Source organism: Scyliorhinus torazame, chromosome 7 (assembly GCF_047496885.1).
Source record: "Scyliorhinus torazame isolate Kashiwa2021f chromosome 7, sScyTor2.1, whole genome shotgun sequence".
Classification (NCBI taxonomy): Eukaryota; Metazoa; Chordata; class Chondrichthyes; order Carcharhiniformes; family Scyliorhinidae; genus Scyliorhinus; species Scyliorhinus torazame.
Genome location: NC_092713.1, coordinates 53,334,064 through 53,356,896, shown reverse-complemented (window position 1 = coordinate 53,356,896; position 22,833 = coordinate 53,334,064). Strand labels below are relative to the sequence as shown.

At 50.6% G+C, this 22,833-nt stretch overlaps 1 protein-coding gene and 1 long non-coding RNA gene across 3 annotated transcripts in view; one reads left to right on the top strand and one right to left on the bottom strand.

Moving 5' to 3' along the window:
* The window catches only part of kif2c (kinesin family member 2C), a 138,727-nt gene extending 133,958 nt beyond the window's left edge, over window positions 1-4,769 (bottom strand). For both annotated transcript variants that reach the window (XM_072510715.1, XM_072510716.1), the window contains exon 1: window positions 4,594-4,769. In XM_072510715.1, the coding sequence (XP_072366816.1) occupies window positions 4,594-4,654 (61 nt within the window). In that variant the 5' untranslated portion in view covers window positions 4,655-4,769. The remainder of the gene's footprint in view (window positions 1-4,593) is intronic.
* The window catches only part of LOC140426218 (uncharacterized), a 209,642-nt gene that overhangs the window by 143,218 nt on the left and 43,591 nt on the right, over window positions 1-22,833 (top strand). The window lies entirely within an intron of this gene.

Sequence of the window (22,833 nt, the reverse complement as noted above, 5' to 3'; positions counted from 1 at the left end):
GGAATGGGCTCGATGGGCCGATTGGCCTTACGTCCGCTCCTATGTCTTATAGTCTCTTTCTATGCAATAACCAAGATCCTATGAAAGCTTATTCCTCTCCCAGACAATGGCTAAATTAAAGAAAGTTTTTTTAGGAGGCTACAAAGGGACAAGAGGTTAAGTGACTGGGCAATAATCTGGCAAATGTGTAATTGTCCATTTTGGCAGGAAGAATAAAAAACGCATACAATCCAAATGCGGCGAGATCGCAAAGCTCTGAGATGCAGAGGGATTTGGGTGTCCTAATGTATGAAGTAGAAAAGCCTAGTGGCAAATAATTAGAAAAGCTAATAGAAATATAATTTATTGCGAGAAAATGGATTACAAAAGCAAACTTATGCTTCTGTTGTAAAGAGCATTGGTGAGACCACATCTGGAGTATTGTGTGCAGTATTGGTCGCCTTATTTAAGGAACAACATAAATGCGTTAGAAGCAGTTCAGAGAAGGTTTACCATACTAATACCAGGAGCAGGTGGAGTGTCTTGCAAGAAAAGGTTGGAGAGGTTAGGTTTGTACCCAGTGTTTAGAATAGTAAGGGGCGTCTTGATTGAAACTTTTAAGGTCCTGGAGGGTGGATGTGGACAGGATGTTGCCTCTTTTGGGAGAATCTAGAAATAGGGGTCACCATTTAAGAATAAGTGGTCGTCAAGTTTAAGAGAATTTCTTTTCTGAGGGCCGTGATTCTCTGGAACTCTTCCTCAAAAGGCAGTGGAAGCAGAGTCTTTGAATATTTTCAAGACAGAACTAGGTAGATTCTTGATTAACAAGGGGTGGAAGGTTATCGGGGATAGGCAGGAATATGGGATTGAGGTTACAATCAGATCAGCCATTGTAGCCACCTGGGTTGGCCAACTCCCGATGTAAAATGGAGAACAGCAAAGGCTGCAGGGAAATTCAGCCAACACAGGCAGAAACCTGCAGGTAAAAGTTACTGTGTATTAAACTCTGCAAAAGCCCAGACAGTATCGATACAAGCAGCCATCTGCATAATAATGTAGCAGCCATCTACATACGGATGAGCGATCCCCGGGAACAATCGCAACATTTGGGACAAACAAAGCTAAGCCAGACTCCCCAGCGCCAGCAGGAGCCAACACAAAAGAGGTTAACGGGCACCTAAAGACCGACCATCGATCAAGGAACCGCTCCAGTATTGGAGAAATCAAACCAAGCGATTGGAACAAAGTCCAATCACCTGGAACCAGGTGCAGGGTCCGCCCTGAAAGGCGGGAAGCCCCTGGGAACTATAAAGTTAAGCCCCCAATTTCAAATTGTTCTTCTTGACCGGATCACTCAGCAACACGAACCAACCTTGACCGTGACCGGTGCAGCCGCCACCGATATCCAGTAAGTCTTAAGTCAACGCTCGCTACGAGATAGATGCTCCTAGCTGCCAATCCGTACCAACTTCGAATCCCGCAGACTCAGAACCCGAACGAAAGGCCATTTTTTTCCCTGACTTGGTGGGCCAGTCCGAAGCTAAGTATAGGCCTGTTAGTTGTAGAAGTAGCTTAGAAGTAGAATTTGTGCATGAGTAGCGATTACTGTGTATAATAAATGTGCTTCGATTTGAATCTTACTAATTGGTGTATTGAGTTATTGATAATTACTTGAACTTGAACCTCGTGGCGGTATCATAAAGATACCTGGCAGCAAAGGTTATAAAACAGAGACAATTGAACCAACCAAAAGTTAACAACACCATGATATACAGGTTTGCTCCAGGGGCACTAGACTGGGGTTTCATGATTGGCAGTGGGCAGGAAATAAGCGGTTCAGGGATTTATTTGTGGGGGGGCAGCTTCGTAAGCTTGGAAGGACTGGTAGAGTACAAGTTGCCCAGCGAAAACGGGTTCCGATACTTACACGTGCAGAATTATGTGAGAAAACAGGTGCCGTCCTTTCCTGAACTGCCGCCCCTGGGGTTCAGGACAAGGTGCTGTCGAAAACAGAGGTTGGAGAGGGCAGGGTGTCAGATATATAAAGGAATTGAAGGATTGGGAGGGTGCCCCATAGGGCACATGACAGTGGCTAGAATGAATAGGTTCTTTGAGGGGGTGGAGGATAGGTGTGGGCAGTGTGCAGGAGGGGCCACAAATTTGTGCTTGCCCAAAGGGAGGGATTTTGGCAGGGGTTCGCTGACATGATGACAGAGGTACTGAGGGTGGCTCTGAGTCCAGAATTGGCAGTGTTTGGAGTGTCGTAAAACCCAGGAGTCCAGGGGGGCAAGAGAGGACGATGTCCTGGCCTTTGCCTCTCTGGTAGCCTGCAGACGGATCCTGTTGGGGTGGAGGGACTCGGAGCCACTAAAACCAGGTGGGATCGGGGGGAGGAGGAAGAGAGTAAACAACCTCACAAATTTCCTCAGGTTGGAGCAAATTAAGTTTGCCTTAAGAGGGTCGATGGAAGGGTTCGCCGGTAGATGGAAACTGTTCAAGGGCAGCACGGTAGCATAGTGGTTAGCATAATTGCTTCACAGCTTCAGGGTCCCAGGTTTGATTCCCAGCTTGGGTCACTGTCTGTGCGGAGTCTCTAAACTCATGAAAATGGCCAAGATCATAGTATTGCATAAAAATGGAATGAACCTTCTGGCTAGCTCCAGCTAGAATCCCCTTGACGTTAATTGCTCAGTCTTGGCCATTCTTGTAACTAGACACCTGGATATGATCTGAAGCTCTCTGGTTCACCCAGGCAGTTAGGTTTCATTGTGAAAGTTTATAATGGCCCCAGTATCTTCAGGCATTCCAGAAGATTCCAACCAGCTGGAGAGACCATACTTGAAATCCATCCCCATCGATTTAGGACCAAATGTATTATTTTGCAATGTTTAACTTAATCCAACACACACAAACTATTCTTATAATCTTGCTGCAATCCTGAGGAGGCCATTTTCTCTGCGATAAAAATATTGCACTTAACACGTCAGTCTTTAAAAAATATCAAATTACTTCAATATTTGATGAGGGAAGAATTTTAAGAATAGCATGGAGTCCATTCGAGGGCAGCACGGTAGCACAGTGGTTAGCACAGTTGCTTCACAGCTCCAGGGTCCCAGGTTCGATACCCGGCTTGGGTCACTGTCTGTGCGGATTCTGCACATTCTCCCCAGTGTGTGCGTGGGTTTCCTCCGGGTGCTCCGGTTTCCTCCCACAGTCCAAAGACGTGCAGGTTAGGTGGATTGGCCATGCTAAATTGCCCTTAGTGTCCAAAATTGCCCTTAGGGCTGGTTGAGTGTGGTTACTGGGTTATGGGGATAGGGTGGTGTGAGCCTCGGTAGGGTGCTCTTTCCAAGAGCCAGTGCAGACTCGATGGGCCGAATGGCCTCCTTCTGCACTGTAAATTGTAGGACTTCTTCCAGGGCAGTTAAGTAGAAGAGGCAGAGAGGATGGGGGGGGGGGGGCATGTTGGTTACTTATTAAGTCATGATGTGGAGATGCCGGCGTTGGACTGGGGTGAGCACAGTAAGAAGTTTTACAACACCAGGTTAAAGTCCAACAGGTTTGTTTCGATGTCACTAGCTTTTGGAGCGCTGCTCCTTCCTCAGGACCGGAGGAAGGAACAGTGCTCCGAAAGCTAGTGACATCAAAACAAACCTGTTGGACTTTAACCTGGTGTTGTAAAACTTCTTACTTATTAAGTCACAATTGATCTCCTGTTTGTTATCGCTTGATTATAGTTTTGATTGTGTTTGATATTTATTTATAAATGCCTTAATAAAATATTTTTTTAAAAAGACCAACCACCATATTATTGAATGGCAGTGCTGGCTCAAGGGGCTTGCCTGCTAATGGTCACATCATAAAAATAAAACGTAAAATGATACCAAGAACATCTGAAAAAAGTAGCCCATTCACAGACCAAAATAAATAATTGCATCTACAACACGGTTTTCATCACACGTCTCAAAAGCGCTTCACAACCGATGGAAGCATGGAGAGCGTGGTCCGTGTTGCAATGTAGGAATTTGCCAATGCTAGGCATTTTGCTTTCATCGCCAGTATTTTCGGGAGCATCTTCTAGTTAACACTAATCTAATTTACTTTATCCGATTTTAATGAATTCAATGGTCAAGTATCACGGGGGGGGGGGGGGGGGGGGGGAAGACACGTTTTCCAGCTATCATCATCCATAAGTTATTCGGGACACGCAGATTCAAACCGGCCGTGAGTCAATCAATGGGCACCCGCTGCCCAATCGCCTGCCAGCATCGACGTCACAGTGCACCAGGTATCCAATCAACGCCGGGCTTTCAGGTTCGGGCGTGACTGAGTTCAGTGACGTCCGCAACGCGCGGGCGATTCAAAAAAAAACCCACATCAGCGCGCATGTGCGCTGTAACATCCTCCACATCGCTTCTTAGAAATAAATAAATCGATTACTTTTTCCGCGCCCCGCCAAAAATGAGAAAGCCCCCCCCCCCCCCCCCCCCCCCCCCAAGCAAAGCACCATTCTGATGTAGTAAGGAAGCACGGTCAACTCCGCTTAAAAACGAACAGTCCGTTTAGCTTTGCAATGATCATATTCCTTCGGTTGAAAATAAGCTGATTCCTTACCATTGCTGCGTTGAATTTTAACAATAAGCCCCACTTTCAGTCTCCCGAACTGTTGCGCCATTCTTCGCACTGACCGAGTTAAACTCGCACAGACCAGTCGGCAGCGGAAGGCAGCCAAACTGAACAGACTTTCAAAACAGCGCGCGGCGAGCCCAAAAGACAGAGCATGCGTGAGAGTGCCGTTATTAAACCCGCCCATTTTAATGGGAACCTCTTAAAGGCATATTTAAAGGGGCGGGTGCAATGCTCGGCAGTTTTGCAGAAGGTACACTTCTGATCCCGGGAGGTGTGTCTGAAGCCGGTGCGGTCCCTTTAAGAGCTCCTGGCTCTTTCTCGCATATACTGACGCCCCCCCCCCCCCCCCCCCCCGCCCTGAGAGGAGACCTTGGCATCATTCTGTATTTGTGGAGTTGCTGAAGTCAAGGTGAATGTTAACATTTTAAAAAGCCTGCAGTTGAATAAATTATGTTTGAAATGCACTTTTACAATTTTATGCATGTGATGAACAGTTACTGTAACATTGTACCCTTGTCATCATGTAAGGTGATGTCCCCTTTAAGACCGGGCTTGGAACCCTGGGGAACTCCACCTCCAGCTCCACCCATCTGGGAGCCGTATATAAGGGACCGCCTTGTGGGCGGTGTAGCTGTTAGCATATGTCTTGGCACCAGTCTAGTTCTTAGTTTATTAAAGCCTTCTTTACTGTTTACACTCTGAGCGTCGTTATTGAGGGTACCACAATTTACTAAACTACATCAGGATGGACGCAGGCCTAAAACCAGAGAAGCTCAACCTGGAAGCACGGACACCGGAGGCAAAAGAAAATTTTAAATACTGGCTCCGGTGCTTCGACACTTACCTGGACTCCTCAGAGACTCCCATCCTGGGGTCGCGCAAGCTGCGTCTACTCCATGTCCAAGTGAGTCACAGAATCTCCGGCATGCTCGAAAAGGTGACGACTTATGAAGAGGCGGTCGAGCTACTCCGCAAGCGGTTCGTCAAGCCTATCAACGAGGTGCATGCCAGGCATCTGCTCTCTACCTGCCGGCAGCGCTCGGGGGAATCGCTAGACGAATTTGTCGAAAAACTCACCGCATGCTTGCCAGGGACTGTGACCTCCAGGATGTGACAGGGGAAGTCCATATGAACATGCACATCAGAGATGCTTTTGTGTCCGGCATCCGCTCGACCTACATCCGGAAGGGGCTGCTCGAAAACGGGGCAAAAGACCTCCAGGACACGCTAACGCTCGCCTCCTCGCTGGAGGTGGCCCAACATAACTTGGGTACGTACCCCGCGGACTCTGCGGCCCCCCACCGGACTTCCTCACACTCAGCCATATTACAGGCCTGCGCCATGCGGCGACCTGCTGATCATGGGGGCACACCGTGCTACTTCTGCAGCGATCTGCAGCAACTGCGGGAAGAAGGGGCATTTTGCGAGGGTCTGCCTGGCCAGACCCAGGGGCCAGAAGAACAAAGAACAGCCGGCCAGAAAATCAGGCTCTCGGGCCCGCAGGCCTCGCAATGCGGCTGCGCACTGACCCGACATGCCCCCTTCTGACGCGTCATCAGCCTCGTGCGAATCATGGGAGCGGTCATCTTGTCGCCGGCATCTTCTCGACCCGACACGCGGCCATTTTACGAGTCCGACTCGGCTGAGGACTCCGACTACCCTAGAGTGGGAGTGATCACACTCGGCCAAAACACCTGCAGAACTCTATGATGCAGGTCCAGGTCAACAGGCGCGACACTGCATGCCTCTTCGACTCCGGGAGCACGGAGAGCTTTATCCATCCTGAAACAGTAAGGCGCTGCTCCCTGCGCGCCCATCCCGCGTCCCAAACCATAGCCCTCGCATCCGGGACCCACGCTGTACAAATCAAGGGGTACTGTATTGCGGATCTCTTGATCCAGGGTGCCAAGTACACCCGTTTCAAATTCTATATCCTTCCCCACCTCTGTGCCCCCCTGCTTCTCGGACTGGATTTCCAGTGCAGCCATCGAAGCCTGACACTGAAATTCGGCGGACCCATGCCCCCCCCTCACGGTATGCTGCCTTGCCACACTGAAAGTCGCACCCCCCTCGCTATTCGCGAACCTCACTCCCGACTGTAAGCCCGTCGCCACCAGGAGCCGGCGGTACAGTGCCCAAGACATGACTTTTATCAAGTCAGAGGTCCAGCGTCTACTGGGATAGGGGTCATCGAGGCTAGCAACAGCCCTTGGAGAGCACAAGCGGTGGTAGTCCGGTCCGGGGATAAGAAACGGATGGTCGTGGATTATAGCCAGACCATAAACCGATTCACGCAGCTTGATGCGTACCCCCTTCCTCGCATCGCGGAAATGGTAAATCGGATCGCCCAATACCGAATATTTTTCACGGTCGACCTCTAATCCGCCTACCACTAGCTCCCCATCCGACAAAAAGACCGCCCCTATACTGCCTTCGAAGCAGCCGGCCGGCTCTTCCACTTCCTCAGGGTCCCCTTCGGCGTCACAAATGGGGTCTCCGTCTTTGAAAGGGCGATGGATCAAATGGTGGACCAGTACGTTTTGCGGGCTACATACCCGTACTTGAACAATGTCACCATCTGCGGCCATGACCAGCAGGACCATGACGCAAACCTCAAAGTTCCTCCAGACTGCCTGAGCCCTTAACCTGACCTATAATGAGGAAAAATGCATTTTCCACACAACTCGGCTAGCCATCCTTGGCTATGCCGTGGGAAACGGGGTCCTCGGTCCCGACCCCGACCGCATGCGCCCCCTTATGGAACTCCCCCTCCCCGGCAGCCTCAAGGTCCTCAAACGGTGCTTGGGGCTCTTCTCCTACTACGCCCAGTGGGTCCCCAAGTATGCGGACAAAGCCCGCCCACTCATAAAGACCACCACTTTTCCCCTCTCTGCGGAGGCTCGATTGGCCTTCAACCGCATCAAGGCCGATATCGTCAAGGCCGCTATGCGCGTGGTAGACAAAACTATCCTCTTCCAGATAGAGAGCGATGAATCAGACATCGCCCTGGCTGCTACCCTCAATCAAGCAGGCAGACCAGTAGCATTCTTCTCCTGGACCCTCACCGCCTCCAAGGTTCGACACTGCAGTCGAGAAGGAGGCACAAGCCATTGTGGAGGCTGTGCGGGGCAAGAGGCACTACCTATCCGGTAGGAGGTTCACCCTCGTCACCGACCAACTGTCGGTCGCCTATATGTTCGATAACACGCAATGGGGCAAAATAAAAAACGATAAAATTTTAAGGTGAAGGATCGAACTCTCCACCTACACGTACGATATCAAGTATCGTCCAGGGGAGCTCAACGAGCCCCCAGATGCCCTGTCCCGTGGCACATGCGCCAACGTGCAGGACGACTGCCTGCAAGCCATCCACAATGACCTCTGCCACCCGGGGGTTACCCGGCTCGTCCATTTTTATCAAGTCCCGCAACCTACCTTACTCAACCAAGGAGGTCAAGGCCATGATCAGGGCCTGCCAGATCTGTGCGGAGTGCAAACCACACTTCTACCGCCAGACAAGGTTCGGCTCGTGAAGGCCTTGGGGCCCTTTGAGCGACTGAGCGTGGACTTCAAGGGGCCCCTCCCGTCCACCAATCGTTATGCCTATTTCCTCACCATTACCGATGAGTTCTCCCACTTCCTATTCGCCATTCCCTGCCCCGACATGACCTCAGGCACCGTGATTACGGCACTGCACAGCATCTTCACTCTTCGGTTTCCCCGCTTATATCCACAGTGATCGGGGTACATTGTTCATGAGCGATGAACTGCGTCAGTATATGCTCAGCAAAGGCATCGCCTCGAGCAGAACGACCAGTTATAACCCGCGGGGAAACGGGCAAGTGGAGAGGGAGAACGTGACAGTGTTGAAGGCTGTCCTTCTGGCCCTACGGTCAAGAAGTCTCCCAACTTAAAATATTTAAAAGAGACTTCAGTTCCTGGAGCAGGCCACAGGCTGCAGGGTTGCTGGGAGAGGTGAGTGCATATTTAAAAGAGACTTCCGTTCCTGGAGCAGGCCACAGGCTGCAGGGTTGCTGGGAGAGGTGAGTGCATATTTAAAAGAGACTTCAGTTCCTGGAGCAGGCCACAGGCTGCAGGGTTGCTGGGAGAGGTGAGTGCATATTTAAAAGAGACTTCAGTTCCTAGAGCAGGCCACAGGCTGCAGGGTTGCTGGGAGAGGTGAGTGCATATTTAAAAGAGACTTCAGTTCCTGGAGCAGGCTGCAGGGTTGCTGGGAGAGGTAAGTGCATATGTAAAAGAGACTTCAGTTCACAGGTCGAGTGGCAGTTGGAGACTTCACTTCCTGGAGCGGGCCTATTGGCTCATTGGAAATCAGGCAGGGTACAAAAGGCGTGGCAGGAGTGTCTTTAGTCACGGGAGTGCTGATTGGAACAGCGTGCATCTGAGTTTAGGTGAGTGACTGAGTTCGGGTGAGTGGCGAGAGAGGGCTGTGTTTTTGTTGGTGTTTGGGTTTATCCTTGAGGTTCTATAAAACATTTTTTAAAAAAAATTATTTAAATTAATTAACTAGTTGAATATGGCTGGACAGGTGATGTGCTGTTGCTGTATGATGATGGAACTGGTGGATCCCATTGAGACCGTCAGTGACCAATTACCTGGACGCTTTGTTTCAGGAGGCAGTCACACCCAGTAGAATAAGTACTGTTAATTTGGTCAGCGACAGAGTGGTGTGACTGCAAGGGAGGCAGGTAGGGGGATCCTGAGTTTAGGCGTTGAGCAGCCTCAGCCCTTGACCTTGTCCAACAGGTATGAGGTACTTGCTCCCTGTGTGGATGAGGAAGAGGGCTGTAGGGAGGATGCGTTGACTGACCACTGCACCGTGGTACAGGAAGCCATTCAAGAGGGGGGAGCAAAAAGACAAGTGGTAGTTGTAGGGGATTCTATAATTAGGGGGATTGATGGCATCCTTTGTAAGCCAGATCGTGAGTCCCGCATAGTATGTTGCCTGCCCGGTGCCAGGGTGAGGGACATCTCTGATCGGCTTGAAAGGATTTTGGAGAGGGAGGGGGAGGATCCAGTTGTTGTGGTCCACGTTGGGACTAACAACATAGGTAAGACTAGGAAAGAGGACCTGTTTGTGGATTATCAAACACTAGGGACTAAATTAAAGAACAGGTCCTCCAGGGTTATAATCTCTGGATTACTACCCGAGCCACGTGCCAATGGGCATGGGGTTGAGAAAATTAGGGAAGTTAACACGTGGCTAAAGGAGTGGTGCGGGAAAGAGGGATTCCATTTCATGGGGCATTGGCATCAGTACTGGGGCAGGAGGGACCTGTACCGTTGGGACGGTCTTCACCTGAACCATTCTGGGACCAGTGTTCTAGCGAATAGGATAAATAGGTTGGTCACAAGGACTTTAAACTAGCAAGTTGGGGGGAAGGGAAGGGTAAAGCTATGGACAGTATAATGGTTAATGGAGAGCAAGGCAGCAGGTTACGTGACAGGTTATTATGTAGAGATATGGGTTCAAAGACAAGGAAAATTAGGAGAAAGGGTAAGAGGAAAAATAATTTGCGAAAAGTTACTGATCAAGGTGTTAGGATACATAACAAAGTCATAAAAAACAGCATAAGTGTACTTTACCTGAATGCTCGTAGTATACGGAATAAGGTGAATGAGTTGATGGCGCAAATCATCGTGAATGACTATGATTTAGTGGCCATTACTGAAACATGGTTAAAAGATGGTCACGACTGGGAGTTAAATATCCAAGGGTATCAGACTATACGAAAGGATAGAATGGACGGTAAGGGCGGTGGTGTAACTTTGTTGTTTAAGGATGGCATCCGGGCAATAGTAAGGGATGATATTGGTGCTATGGAGGACAAGGTTGAATCAATTTGGGTGGAAATCAGGAATAGTAAGGCAAAAGGGTCACTGATAGGAGTAGTCGATAGGCCACCAAATAGTAACAGGATGGTAGGGCAGGCAATAAGCAAAGAAATAACGGATGCATGTAGAAATGGTACAGCGGTTATCATGGGAGATTTTAATCTGCATGTCGATTGGTTTAACCAGGTTGGTAAAGGCAGCCTTGAGGAGGAGTTTATAGAATGTGTCCGGGATAATTTCCTGGAACAGTATGTAATGGAAACTTCAAGGGAACAAGCGGTCCTAGATCTGGTCCTGTGTAATGAGGCAGGATTGATTAATGATCTCTTAGTTCGGGATCCTCTTGGAAGGAGCGACCACAATATGGTGGAATTTAAAATACAGTTGGAGGATGACAAGGTAAAATCAAACACTAGTGTTTTGTGCTTAAACAAAGGCGATTACAATGGGATGAGAGAAGAACTAGCTAAGGTAGACGGGAGCAAAGACTTCATGGTGAAGAGTTGAGGAACAGTGGAGAACCTTCCGAGCGATCTTTCACAGTGTTCAGGAAAGGTTCATACCGACAAAAAAGAAAGACGGTAGAAAGGCGAAAAATCGACCGTGGATATCTAAGGAGGTGAGGGAGAGTATCAAATTGAAGGAAAAAACATACAAAGTGCCAAAAATTAGTGGGAGACTAGAGGACTGGGAAGTCTTTAGGGGACAACAGAAAGCTACTAAAAAAGCTATAAAGAAGAGTAAGGTAGACTATGAAAGTAAACTTGCTCAGAACATAAAAGCAGATAGTAAAAGCTTCTACAAATATATAAGACAAAAAAGAGTGGCTAAGGTAAATATTGGTCCTTTGGAAGATGAGAAGGGAGATTTAATAATAGGAGACGGGGAAATGACTGAGGAGCTGAACAGATTTTTTGGGTCAGTCTTCACAGTGGAAGACACAAATAACATGCCAGTGACTGATGGAAATAAAGATATGATAGGTGAGGACCTTGAGATTATTGTAATCACTAAGGAGGCAGTATTGGGCAAGCTAATGGGGCTAAAGGTAGACCAGTCTCCTGGCCCTGATGGGATGCATCCCAGAGTGTTAAAAGTGATGGCTAGGGAAATTGTAAACGCACTAGTGATAATTTATCAAAATTCACTAGACTCTGGGGTGGTCCCAGAGGATTGGAAAGTAGCAAACATGACATCACTGTTTAAAAAAGGAGGTTGGCAGAAAGCGGGTAATTATAGGCCGGTAAGCTTAACTTCGGTTGTAGGGAAAATGCTGGAATCTATCATTAAGGAGGAAATAGCGGGGCACCTGGAGGGAAATTGTCCCATTGGGCAGACGCAGCATGGGTTCACAAAGGGTAGGTCGTGTCTGACTAATTTGGTTGAATTTTTTGAGGACGTTACCAGTGCAGTAGATAACGGGGAGTCAATGGATGTGGTATATCTGGATTTCCAGAAAGCTTTTGACAAGGTGCCACACAAAAGGTTGCTGCATAAACTAAAGATGCATGGCATTGAGGGTAAAGTGGTAGGATGGGTAGAGGATTGGTTAACTAACAGAAAGCAGAGAGTGGGGATAAATGGGTGTTTCTCTGGTTGGCAACCTGTAACTAGTGGGGTCCCTCAAGGATCCGTGTTGGGCCCGCAGTTGTTCACAATTTACATAGATGATTTGGAGTTGGGGACCAAGTGCAATGTGGCAAAGTTTGCAGACGACACGAAGATGAGTGGTAAAGCAAAAGGTGCAGAGGATACCGGAAGTCTGCAGAAGGATTTGGATAGGTTAGGCGAATGGGCTAGGGTCTGGCAGATGGAATTCAATGTTGCTAACTGTGAGGCTATCCATTTTGGGAGGAATAACAGCAGAATGGATTATTATTTAAACGGTAAGATGTTAAAACATGCTGCTGTGCAGAGGGACCTGGGCGTGCTGGTGCACGAGTCGCAAAAAGTTGGTGTGCAGGTGCAACAGGTGATTAAGAAGGCTAATCGAGTTTTGTCTTTCATTGCTAGAGGGAAGGAGTTCAAGACTAGGGAGGTTATGCTGCAATTGTATAAGGTGTTGGTGAGGCCACATCTGGAGTATTGTGTTCAGTTTTGGTCTCCTTACCTGAGAAAGGACATATTGGCACTGGAGGGAGTGCAGAGGAGATTCACTAGGTTGATCCCAGAGTTGAGAGGATTAGATTATGACGAGAGGTTGAGTAGACTGGGACTGTACTCATTGGAGTTTAGAAGGATGCGGGGGGATCTTATTGAAACATATAAAATTATGAAGGGAATGGATAGGCTAGATGCGGGCAGGTTGTTTCCTCTGGTTGGGGAAAGCAGAACTAGGGGGCATAGCCTCAAAATAAGGGGAAGTAGATTTAGGACCGAGTTTAGGAGGAACCTCTTCACCCAAAGGGTTGTGAATCTCTGGAATTCCTTGCCCAGTGAAGCAGTTGAGGCTCCTTCTTTAAACGTTTTTAAGAAAAAGATAGATACCTTTCTAAAGAAGAAAGGGATTCGGGGATATGGTGTACGGGCCGGAGAGTGGAGCTGAGTCCACAAAGATCAGCCATGATCTCATTGAATGGCGGAGCAGGCTCGAGGGATCAGATGGCCTACTCCTGTTCCTAGTTCTTATGTTCTTATGTCAACTACCCGCTGGCAGAAGGTCCTGCCCGAAGCCCTACACTCCATTCGGTTGCTCCTCTGCACGGCCACGAATGAGACCCCTCACAACCGATTGTTTGTCTTCCCCCAGGAACTCTAACTCCGGGGTCTTGCTTCCACCTTGGCTGATGGCTCCGGGACCTGTTCTTCTCCGGAGGCACACGAGGAGCCATAAAATGGACCCCCTGGTCGAAAAGGTCCGATTACTCCACGCCAATCCAACCCCAGTTACGCCTACGTCGAGTACCCCGACGGCAGGCAAGATACGGTTTCCCTCCGGGATCTGGCACCGTCTGGATTCCCCACTACAGAAGCCCCTTCCCGCGCCGCTCCCCTGCAGGACCCGGGACCCTCTACAACACACCACCTCCCGGCCCCACCCCCCGTTGGTGAGCACCTACCGCGCGCGCGCCCTCCCTTTACACACCCCGCCAGCGGTGGCACCACTACCCCCGGCCCCGCCTATTCACCCTGCGCCCCACCCCACATCGGTCCCCTGCCCCGACCAGGCCCGAAGCTCTGACCGCTGTGCTCCCGGACGTACCCTCAACCAAGATGTCAGTGTCTGCCGCACCACCGCCCGAACTGAGGAGGTCAATGAGGACGATCCAGCCACTGAGACGGATGGACTTATGATGGCACTTCGCTCCCGCCGGACTCTTTTTTTAAACAGGGGGTGAATGTGACCGGGCTTGGAAGCCTGGGGAACTCCGCCTCCGCCCATCTGGGAATCGTATATAAGGGGCCGTCTTGTGGGCGGCGTAGCTCTTGGCACACGTCTCGGCACCAGTCTAGTTCTTAGTTTATTAAAGCCTTCTTTACCGTTTACACTCTAAGAGTCGTTATTGAGGGTACCACAATTTAATAAACTAAACTACATCAGGATGGACGCAGGCCTAAAACCAGAGAAGCTCAACCTGGAAGCACGGACACCGGAGGCAAAATAAATTTTTAAATACTGGCTCCGATGCTTCGACACTTACCTGGACTCCTCAGAGACTCCCATCCTGGGGCCGCACAAGCTGCGTCTACTCCACGCCCAAGTGAGTCACAGAATCTCCGCCAAGCGGCTCGTCAAGCCTATCAACGAGGTGCACGCCAGGCTCGGCCTAGATGGGCCAGGCTGCGCTCGGGCAACTGGGATGGCGAGCTGCCAGCATGTCCTGCCCATTGCACACCAGACGCACCTGGGATGGAAGGGGGGGGGGGGGGAGTCCGAGGTGTCGCCGTGTTCCAGGACCTCCCCTACAGGGGGACCCGGAACGGGCCTCAGCACCTCCTATCCCTCGGGGTGCCCGATGGCCCCCGGGCCTCTACATGGGTCGGGAATGTGAACGGACTGACCATCCGACGCCCCCCCGACACCTGGCACTGCCAGTCCTGGAGGCCCGCCCTGGTATCAACAACGGTCTGCAAGTTTGCAGCCATGGAGCTCAGGGAATTTGCCATCTCTGTCTGTGTCTGGGCGACGCTGGCCAGCACCTGGGCAATGGCGCCGATGCCCTCAGCGAAGACCTGCTGGAACTGGGCCACTGCCTGCAGAGACTGGGCCATGGCCTGCTGAGACTGGGCCATGGCGTTGAGCGCCTCTGCGATCTGCTGCTGGCTCTGGCTCATGGCTGCCTGTGAGAGGGCAGCCATGTCCTGGGCCACAGACTCCGCCTGCACGGAAAGCCCCAGGCCTTGCATACTGATCCCCATGTCTGACACCGTCGCACCCATTGCCTCCACCGCGGATGCCACCCTTGCGGTTTCGGCCGGGGTGGCACGCATGACCGGAACCACTCCCAGCTCTTGGACGCGGGTGGACTCCTCCACCTGGGACCTGTCTCAACCGAGGTGAGCGTCTCTGCGATGGTGAAGGGTGTAGGAGATAGCAGTGGCGTTGTGTCGTGCTCCTCGTCCGACCCAAAGTCCATTGTCCCCTGGGGTGGTGGTTCCTGTCCACCCGTCCCAGTGTGTCAGTGTTGTGTGTGTCGGTGTCCTGGGTAGCGGTGTCCTGGGTAGGTGTGTCCTGGGTTGGGTGTCCTGGCTCAGCTGCGACGGGGGCCTGTGGCTGCCCCCCCCTCGTCGCTGGGTGTTTCCCGCCTGCGTCGACACACTCGCACGAGACGGGGGCGTCGTCTCCCTGATGCTCCGGCTCTCTCGCTGTCTAGGCGCCGCCCTGGAACGTCCTGGGGGCGTGGTATGCCTGATGGGCCGGGTCTCTCCATGTCCCGTGGCCGCCCTGGATCGTCCTGGGGGCAGTCAGCATCCGTGGGGACGGGTGCCTCGACGTTTGGTCCTGCAATACACAATACAGCATGCATGGTTAGACATGCAGGCGGTGATCTATGGGGGAAGGGGGATATGAGGGAAGGGGGATATGGGGGAAGGGGGAAAGGGGGATTTGGGGAAAGGGGGATTTGGGGATACGGGATATGGGGGAAGTGGAGAAGGGGGGCAGGCCGTGGGGGGTCTCACTTGGTGGTGCGCCCCCGACCTCTGCATCCGCAACCTCCCGGTCCTCGCGGGTCCGCCTGCGAGTTCCAGGGCCCTCTCCTCATGAACAGTTAGTGGTCTCTCATCAGCTGGACCCCCTCCAGTCCTCTCTCGCTCTCGGTTGTTGTGTGCGCGCTTCTCCTGTGGGGGGGGCGGGTGGGTGGCAGGGATAAAGGGCAACAATGTTAGGCAGAGATATACATGCAGGCCAGCGGTTGTGTGTATATTGGCAGAGGTGTGCAACGCATTCTGCCACTGCAGGCTGCATGGGTGAGTGCAGCCATGTCAGTTGCACCTAGGGCTGTGCTGCACATCGGAGGTGGGGGGGGGGGGGGGGTACTCACCCTGGCTGCCTTGACAAGGTCATTGGCCTTCTTGTGGCACTGGGCGCCTGTCCTTGGTGTTACAGCCACAGCGCTGACGGCCTCTGCCACCCCCCTCCACAGGCGCCAGCTGAGGCGTGGAGCTGCCCTGTGGCCGTGTCCGGGGTACAGGGCCTCCCTCCTCTGCTCCACTGCGTCCAGTGTCCAGTAGCGCCTCAATGTCCCGCTCCTGGAACCTCGGCGCTGCGTGGCGGGCGGCCATCTCCGGTGGGGGGGGGGGGGCGACTTTTGTGCTGTGATGCCGCTGCTAGCCCATTCCGGGCTGGAGAATTTGCGCTGTTTCGGGGGGCCCGACGCCGGAGTGATCCGCGCCGTTTTTGGCGCCGGGTTCCGGCCATCTCGCCGATTATCGGAGAATCCCGCCCAAGGTGACCAGGGATGATGGAGACTGAACATTGAGGACGATTCAGTTTTTAGGAAGGACAAACAGAAAGGAAAAGGTGGTAGACTTGATTAAAGAAAATATTGATACAATATTGAGGAAACATATTAGCACGGACAATGTGGAATCTGTATGGGCCGAGTTAAGAAACACCACGGGAAAAAAATATTCGTAGGGGTGGTGTACAGACTACAAACGGCAGTAGTAATGTTGGGAATAGCATTAGACAGGAAATTGGAGATGCATTTGATAAAGGAACATCTGTGATTATGGGTGACTTTAATCTGCACATAGATTGGGTGAGTCAAATTAGTCACAATACAATAGAGGAGGAATTTCTGGAGTGTATACGGGATGATTTTCCGGATCAATACATAGAGGAACCTGTCATAATATACACCAGTATATTATGGTGCAGACACACACACACACACTGATGGACATGCAGTGGGACCAATCAGCATACACAACACCGCAGCCAATCACCAGTGAGAGCACACGCACTATAAAGACAGGGGACAGGAGAGTTCCTGCTCGTTCTAGTAGCAGCCAGCTTGGAGCACAGAGCTCACAGCCTGCAACACAGACATTCACCATGTGCTGAGTGCATCACCTGGTTAGGACTAGGCAAGGGTCAACAGTTAAAGCTGGTATTGCATTTACCCACAGTTCAAGTATGTTAATATAGTTAACCTTATAATAAAATAGAGTTGCACCACTTCCAGTGTTGAAATGAAATGAAAATCGCTTATTGTCACAAGTAGGCTTGAAATGAAGTTACTGTGAAAAGCCCCTAGTCGCCACATTCCGGCGCCTGTTCGGGGAGGCTGTTACGGTGACCTGTTTGTGATCCAGAACACCAAACACATCAGAACCACCAATGGAACAGGCCATCTTGGACTGGGTGTTGTGCAATGAGAAAGGATTAGTTGGCAATCTAATGAGAGAACTGTTTCCAACGTCATATCCCAGCCCATCGCCAACCACATGTCCACCTAGTGTGGTGCATGATCCAAGATTACTATTATGGAGAATTCTGCCCCTACCACCACAGTAAGCACTGATTTACCAACTGCAAAGAAGTCGATTCTGGTGTAGACCTTGTGGACCTGGGAGAAGAAGGAGAACTCCCTCTCCTTTGGGCGTGTAAACGTCCATGGATCCCCTGCCCACATCTGCTCCATAAAGCGCTCAGTTTTCTCGCCATGGCCGATTGTTTGCCTGATTTGGGGCTGGATCCCCCCATGCCGACACTATAGTTAAGATAGCCCACCAATGACTCTCTACCCCCCTCTCCGCCCCCATCTTTGCCATGCTCTTTTTAATAAAGTCAGCGTTGTCCCAGTTGGGAGCGTACACATTTGCAAGTATCACTGGTGCCTGTTCCAGGACACCGCTAACCATGACATACTGCCCCCCCCCCCCCCCCCCCCCCCCCGAGTCCGTCACCGTCTTTGTTGCTGTGAATGGCGTCCTCTTACTGGATGGTATTGCTATCTTCCTAGTCCTCTCCCCGTAGCACGCTTGGTATGTTTGTTCTATCCAGCTCTTTCTTACCCTCAGTTGGTCCTTCTCCCTCAGGTGTGTCTCTTGGGGGAAGATTATGTCGGCCCTCAGGCTTTCAGATGGGCCACGACGATGGGGGCTGGATTCTCCGTCGGCGGGATCCTCCGTTTTGCTGGCAGTGCACTCACGCCTGCGGATTTCTCAACAGCGTGGGGGTGCCCGCAATGGGAAACCCCATTGGCTGGTTGGCAGGATGGAGCATCGCTCTGCGGTGTCAATCATACTCACCCCGGGGTTTCCCTTTGTTTGCGGGTCACCCAAATGGCCACCGTTGGTTTCTTTGTTCCAGCCACCACCATGTGCGACCTGTTGTAACCAGCGTTCTTAGTGTTTTCTATTAGCTTTATAGCTGAATACTTCAAAGTCACTCAAGCTTGAAGGGAGATGATTTTTCTTCACTGCTTCTGTTCTCTCTGGGGGTGTTCCATACAGGCGTCTCTCTTTGGGGGGATCTCGGAAGGGGGTCTCTGTAATTAGGAGGTCTTTGGGGAGGTCTCTTTAATTGGGGGGTCTCTTTAATTAAGGGTCTCTGTTGAGGGGAGCGGTCTGGTGGGGGTGGGGTGGCAGGTCTTGCATTGGGGGGAGGGTGGCCCTACGATGGACTTTGGGGGCAACTTCCTTAAAGACTTACCTCTTTGACCCACCGTGTCAGGTACACACTTGTCCTGAGTAATTTTCCTTTCTCCCGTGGCTGCTCAATTTCCTATCACTCTCCCTGCCTGTATCATTCCCAGTTTGTTGGGGTTTCCTCTGGGTGGGTCTATTCTGGAACAAGGGTCTGTGTATAAGCTCATAATTGTCAGCCAGTGTGGCTGGATGGCTGTCTGACCCCTGTGACCCTCTGCTCCTCTAGGTGTGTTCTTATTGGAAAGGGTATAGATTTTGTATTTGCTCAAGGAGAATTATTTCATTGAGGTTTTCGTAAGCGACTTCTGTTTTAATTGCCTCACACTCTCTAACTCATTCTCACACTCTCTACTCCCTGCTCACAGTCTCTATCCTCCTTCACACACTCTCTCTCTTTCTCCCCCCACCTTCACAATCTCTTTCTCCCATAATCTCCAGTCACTCGGTCACTGAGCCCTGCTCCTGCTGCCTCGTGCTCCTCTCCAGCATGCCTGAGCTTTGCTCTGGATGCCTAGGTTCAGCACTGGACTTCCGGATGCCTGGGCCTTGCACACCGGCCCCTGTACCCTGGCACCTCTGCTCCCTGTGCTCTTTACCCCAACATCGTTGCTCCCTGGGCCTTGCTCACTGGCCTTGGCATCCCAGGCCCCGTTGGCCAGCTCCAAAACCCCTGACCCCTGACCCTCGGCCCCCTGAGGCACCAAACTCACTGCTGCTGTGATGCACTATCAATTATGACGAGACGAGAGTAGAGAGTAATCGAGGCTTTATTACTCAGAGATGTATTGCCTCCTATAGCTGCTGCCGAAAGTGTACTATATACAAACAGTGGTGACTACCACATGCTGGTGTTCAATCCACATGCTCCTCCAATCACAGATTGTTTCCCTTCACAAACGTGGGAAAGAAATGGCCTGTGAATGAAGGAGCAGCTCCATAGAGGAGCTTCCATTCAAACTTACTTGTTTGACCAGCATTTTGAAAACTGGTCCTGGAGGCCGCATAGAGGGGCTTTGAGGGGTACATCCTGTAATAACTGCATGGGACATATGGTGTGGGGATGATTATTTTCTCCGTGCTCCTTGAGGTGTACAGCCCTTGTATAAAATATCGGCCGTGTCCGGAACCGACCGTCAGGAGAGAGTACCTGGTGAGGTTCTACTTGTACACATGTATATAATTGTTGTAAAATAACTTGTTTACATTTGCTTACTCTGGACTCCCCGAGCCTTGTTAAACATCCAGCTCTGGGACTGGATTGAGCCTGGACTCAAGCCTGTTTTAATCCTAAATGCCTCACTGTCTCTTTCAATTGTTCGAGGTACAGTACTTTTAAATCCTCAAAAGTAAAATTTTCTGGTTCTGCCAAAGCGGACATTGTTTTATCACAGTTCAACAGTATAGACTTGAGAAGGTCTTTTTACAATTTCTTAGAATCAGTTCCAAGGAACAATGTACTTTCCCCATTCTAATTTGTTCTGTGGGAACAATCCTGGATGACGAGCCCCCAATCTGTAATGATCCGGCCCACGTGAGATTCTCCAAAGTTGTTGATCTGGGCAAGACCCCTCAATTTGTCACCATCTTGCTGGGATACCCCCAAATTGTTACAATTCCCAGTTGAGGAGGGAATAAACTGTCTCCCTGCCTTTATTCAGCCCCCTCCGCTGGCCGCAACAAAATGTAATCTAGAAATGATCCATGTTCATGGATACCCTTTCCCCAGACACAAACAGTTATGTTTAGAAAGGAGCCAGTTGAACCATGCTTTCTTGAGTTAAAGATAGAGCAAGTTTATGAATGACTAAAGACAAGAAAAAGATAAAACATATACATATACATTCATCCATATAAGATGGGAGAATTGAGTGCTAAGTAAGTAAATATTAGAAAAGGTATATGGGACTTGACTCGTGAGAATTCGATGATTGAGTGTTGTGATTGTTGTGATTGGATATCCAGTCCAATTGACTCCAACAGGTGAATAGTCGGTTTTGCGATCCCAGTGTTCTGTAGTTTGGCAGAAAAGTTTCCTGGTTCTCCTTTCAGCTGCAGTCTTTTGCTGACTTCTACAGTCAGACAGAGATCGAGAATATACCTGCGAAAATGACTATTTTCAGGGTACTTTTAGTGTGGTTGCTGGCTTTTATTTCTGTGTCAAACTGCCAGCATTACTCACAGAACACAAACTGATAGACAACCGAGGGTAGCTTTCAGCTGTTTTTTAACCTATTGCAAATGGAAGGCAAATCCATAAAAACCATCTGGGCATTACACAGGAAACCTCTCAATAAGATGGCCATTATGTCCCTTTGTCTCCAATGGAGATGACAATTAGCACCTGCATGTTTTTCAGAAGTACCTTGTCTGGTGTTGTAACCGGAGGCAAGGACTCCACACGCAGTCAGATGGACAAGATACAACAAGATTTATTCTGCTGCTCCATAATACAATAACTCTCATCTCCACTCCCCTCAGAGGCCTCTTCCCCAACCTGCTCCCAGGTGGCGGTTTATATCCTGTGGGGGCTCCTCCAATTGGGAGGAAGCTCTGCCTCCTAATCACCTGGGGAATTGGTATTCCAAGGTATAGGGGGGGAATCTGATACAATGTAGGTTCTGACCCCTTAGAGGATCGTAACCACCCCCCCCCCCCAAAGTCTGGAGAACTGTCCATGTCTTCGGGTGGTTGATCCCTCAATTGCTTGGGTAGCGGGTGGGGGTCTAGAGGCGGCATAGCCGATCTGGGAGGCGTATAGCGCACCCGGCGACCATCGTTTCTGCCAAGAGCGACGAATTCGGGATTGTTCGGCCGGTTGATGTTGCTATTGGCACTGGCCCGGTCTCCATGTCAGATCCAGTATCACCGTCGGCGTTGTTGCTGAATGGACCTGTGAGTGTGGCGGTTACGTCGGCTTCCAGACCTCCGCCGGCCAGCGGGTGTAGCGAGTGGGGGTCTGACCTCGGTGGCGCCTCAGAGATCCCCCTTGGCTGCACGGGGGACGGTGCCCAGATCCTGAGTGAGGTCTCCGGATTTCGCGAGGGTGCCACTTGATCCGGTCGATGCCTATGGTCCAGGTAGTGGTATGCTTCATTTGTCTGGGTCCAGACCATGTAGGAAACTGGTCCTGTTGCGCGGCCGATCACGCCAGGGTTCCATGTGGCTCCCACCCTGAAATTTTGAAAATAGACCCAGTCGCCCGTTCGAAGGTACGTATCTTTGGGTCCCGGCGTGAGTTCCTTCTGGAGTGGTCAAGGCATTGATGGACCCACGCCCCAATGACTGGGAGGATGAGACTGAGGCGAGCCCTAGGTTGTTGCCCCATGACCAATTCCGCTGGCGCGATGCCGGTCGTGGCATGCGGCATTGTGTGGTAACTGAAAAGGAAATGCACCAACCGTATCTCCCAGGATCCTGCAGGCATCTTTTTCATGACCCGCTTAAAGGTTTGGACCACTTGTTCGGCCAACCCGTTTGAGGCTGGTGGTATGGGGCAGTACGTACATGCTGGATGCTGTTTGCAGTCATGAACGACGCAACCTCCTGGCTGGTGAATGCTGTTCTGTTGTCGGATACCAGGACTTCGGGCAAACCTTGCGTGCTGAAGCTATTCCACAGTCTGACTCTGGTGGCTCATCTTTTGTTACCTTACTGTAGTGTTTTTGGTAGCACTGCTGTATGTAACATGCGTTACTCAATCCAGTTGCTGAAGAGGCTTTCTGTACCGTGAAGAAGAAGGCTCAAAGTTGTCCAGAGGTATTGAAAGGTTTATTGAGTAACAGAATTAACAACTGCGTGAGTTCTTACTTTAAGATCAATACCAGTAGAAAGGTTACAAAGTTTATATACAGTAGCTGTGTCTGACCACACTATTCGCCCTGAGCTAGATCAATGCTACTGTCTCGTCATAGTCTAATCACCAAGAGAGGGAGAGAGCTGCTTGCGTCTGGCTTTTATACCCACCAGTGCTGCCCTCTAATGATCTTCCGATTTCCAATTAACCCCTTATGTACATACCCATATGAAGATCACTACACTACCCCTTTTTTTTTTGTTACATAGTTTCAGTGTTATTAATAAAATGGAACAAACATAGTTGGTGTGTGCAAATGTATTACAGAAATCAATGAGTTCATCAGTCCGAAGTTCACAGGTTCAGGTTGGGTTTACGTCTGGTTCGAGTTGATCTCCTGAGTGGGCATGGAGACACTGAGGTTTTAATGTCCGCCTGTTCACCGGCTGATGGTGTCAGATGTTTTCGAGTGAGTGAGT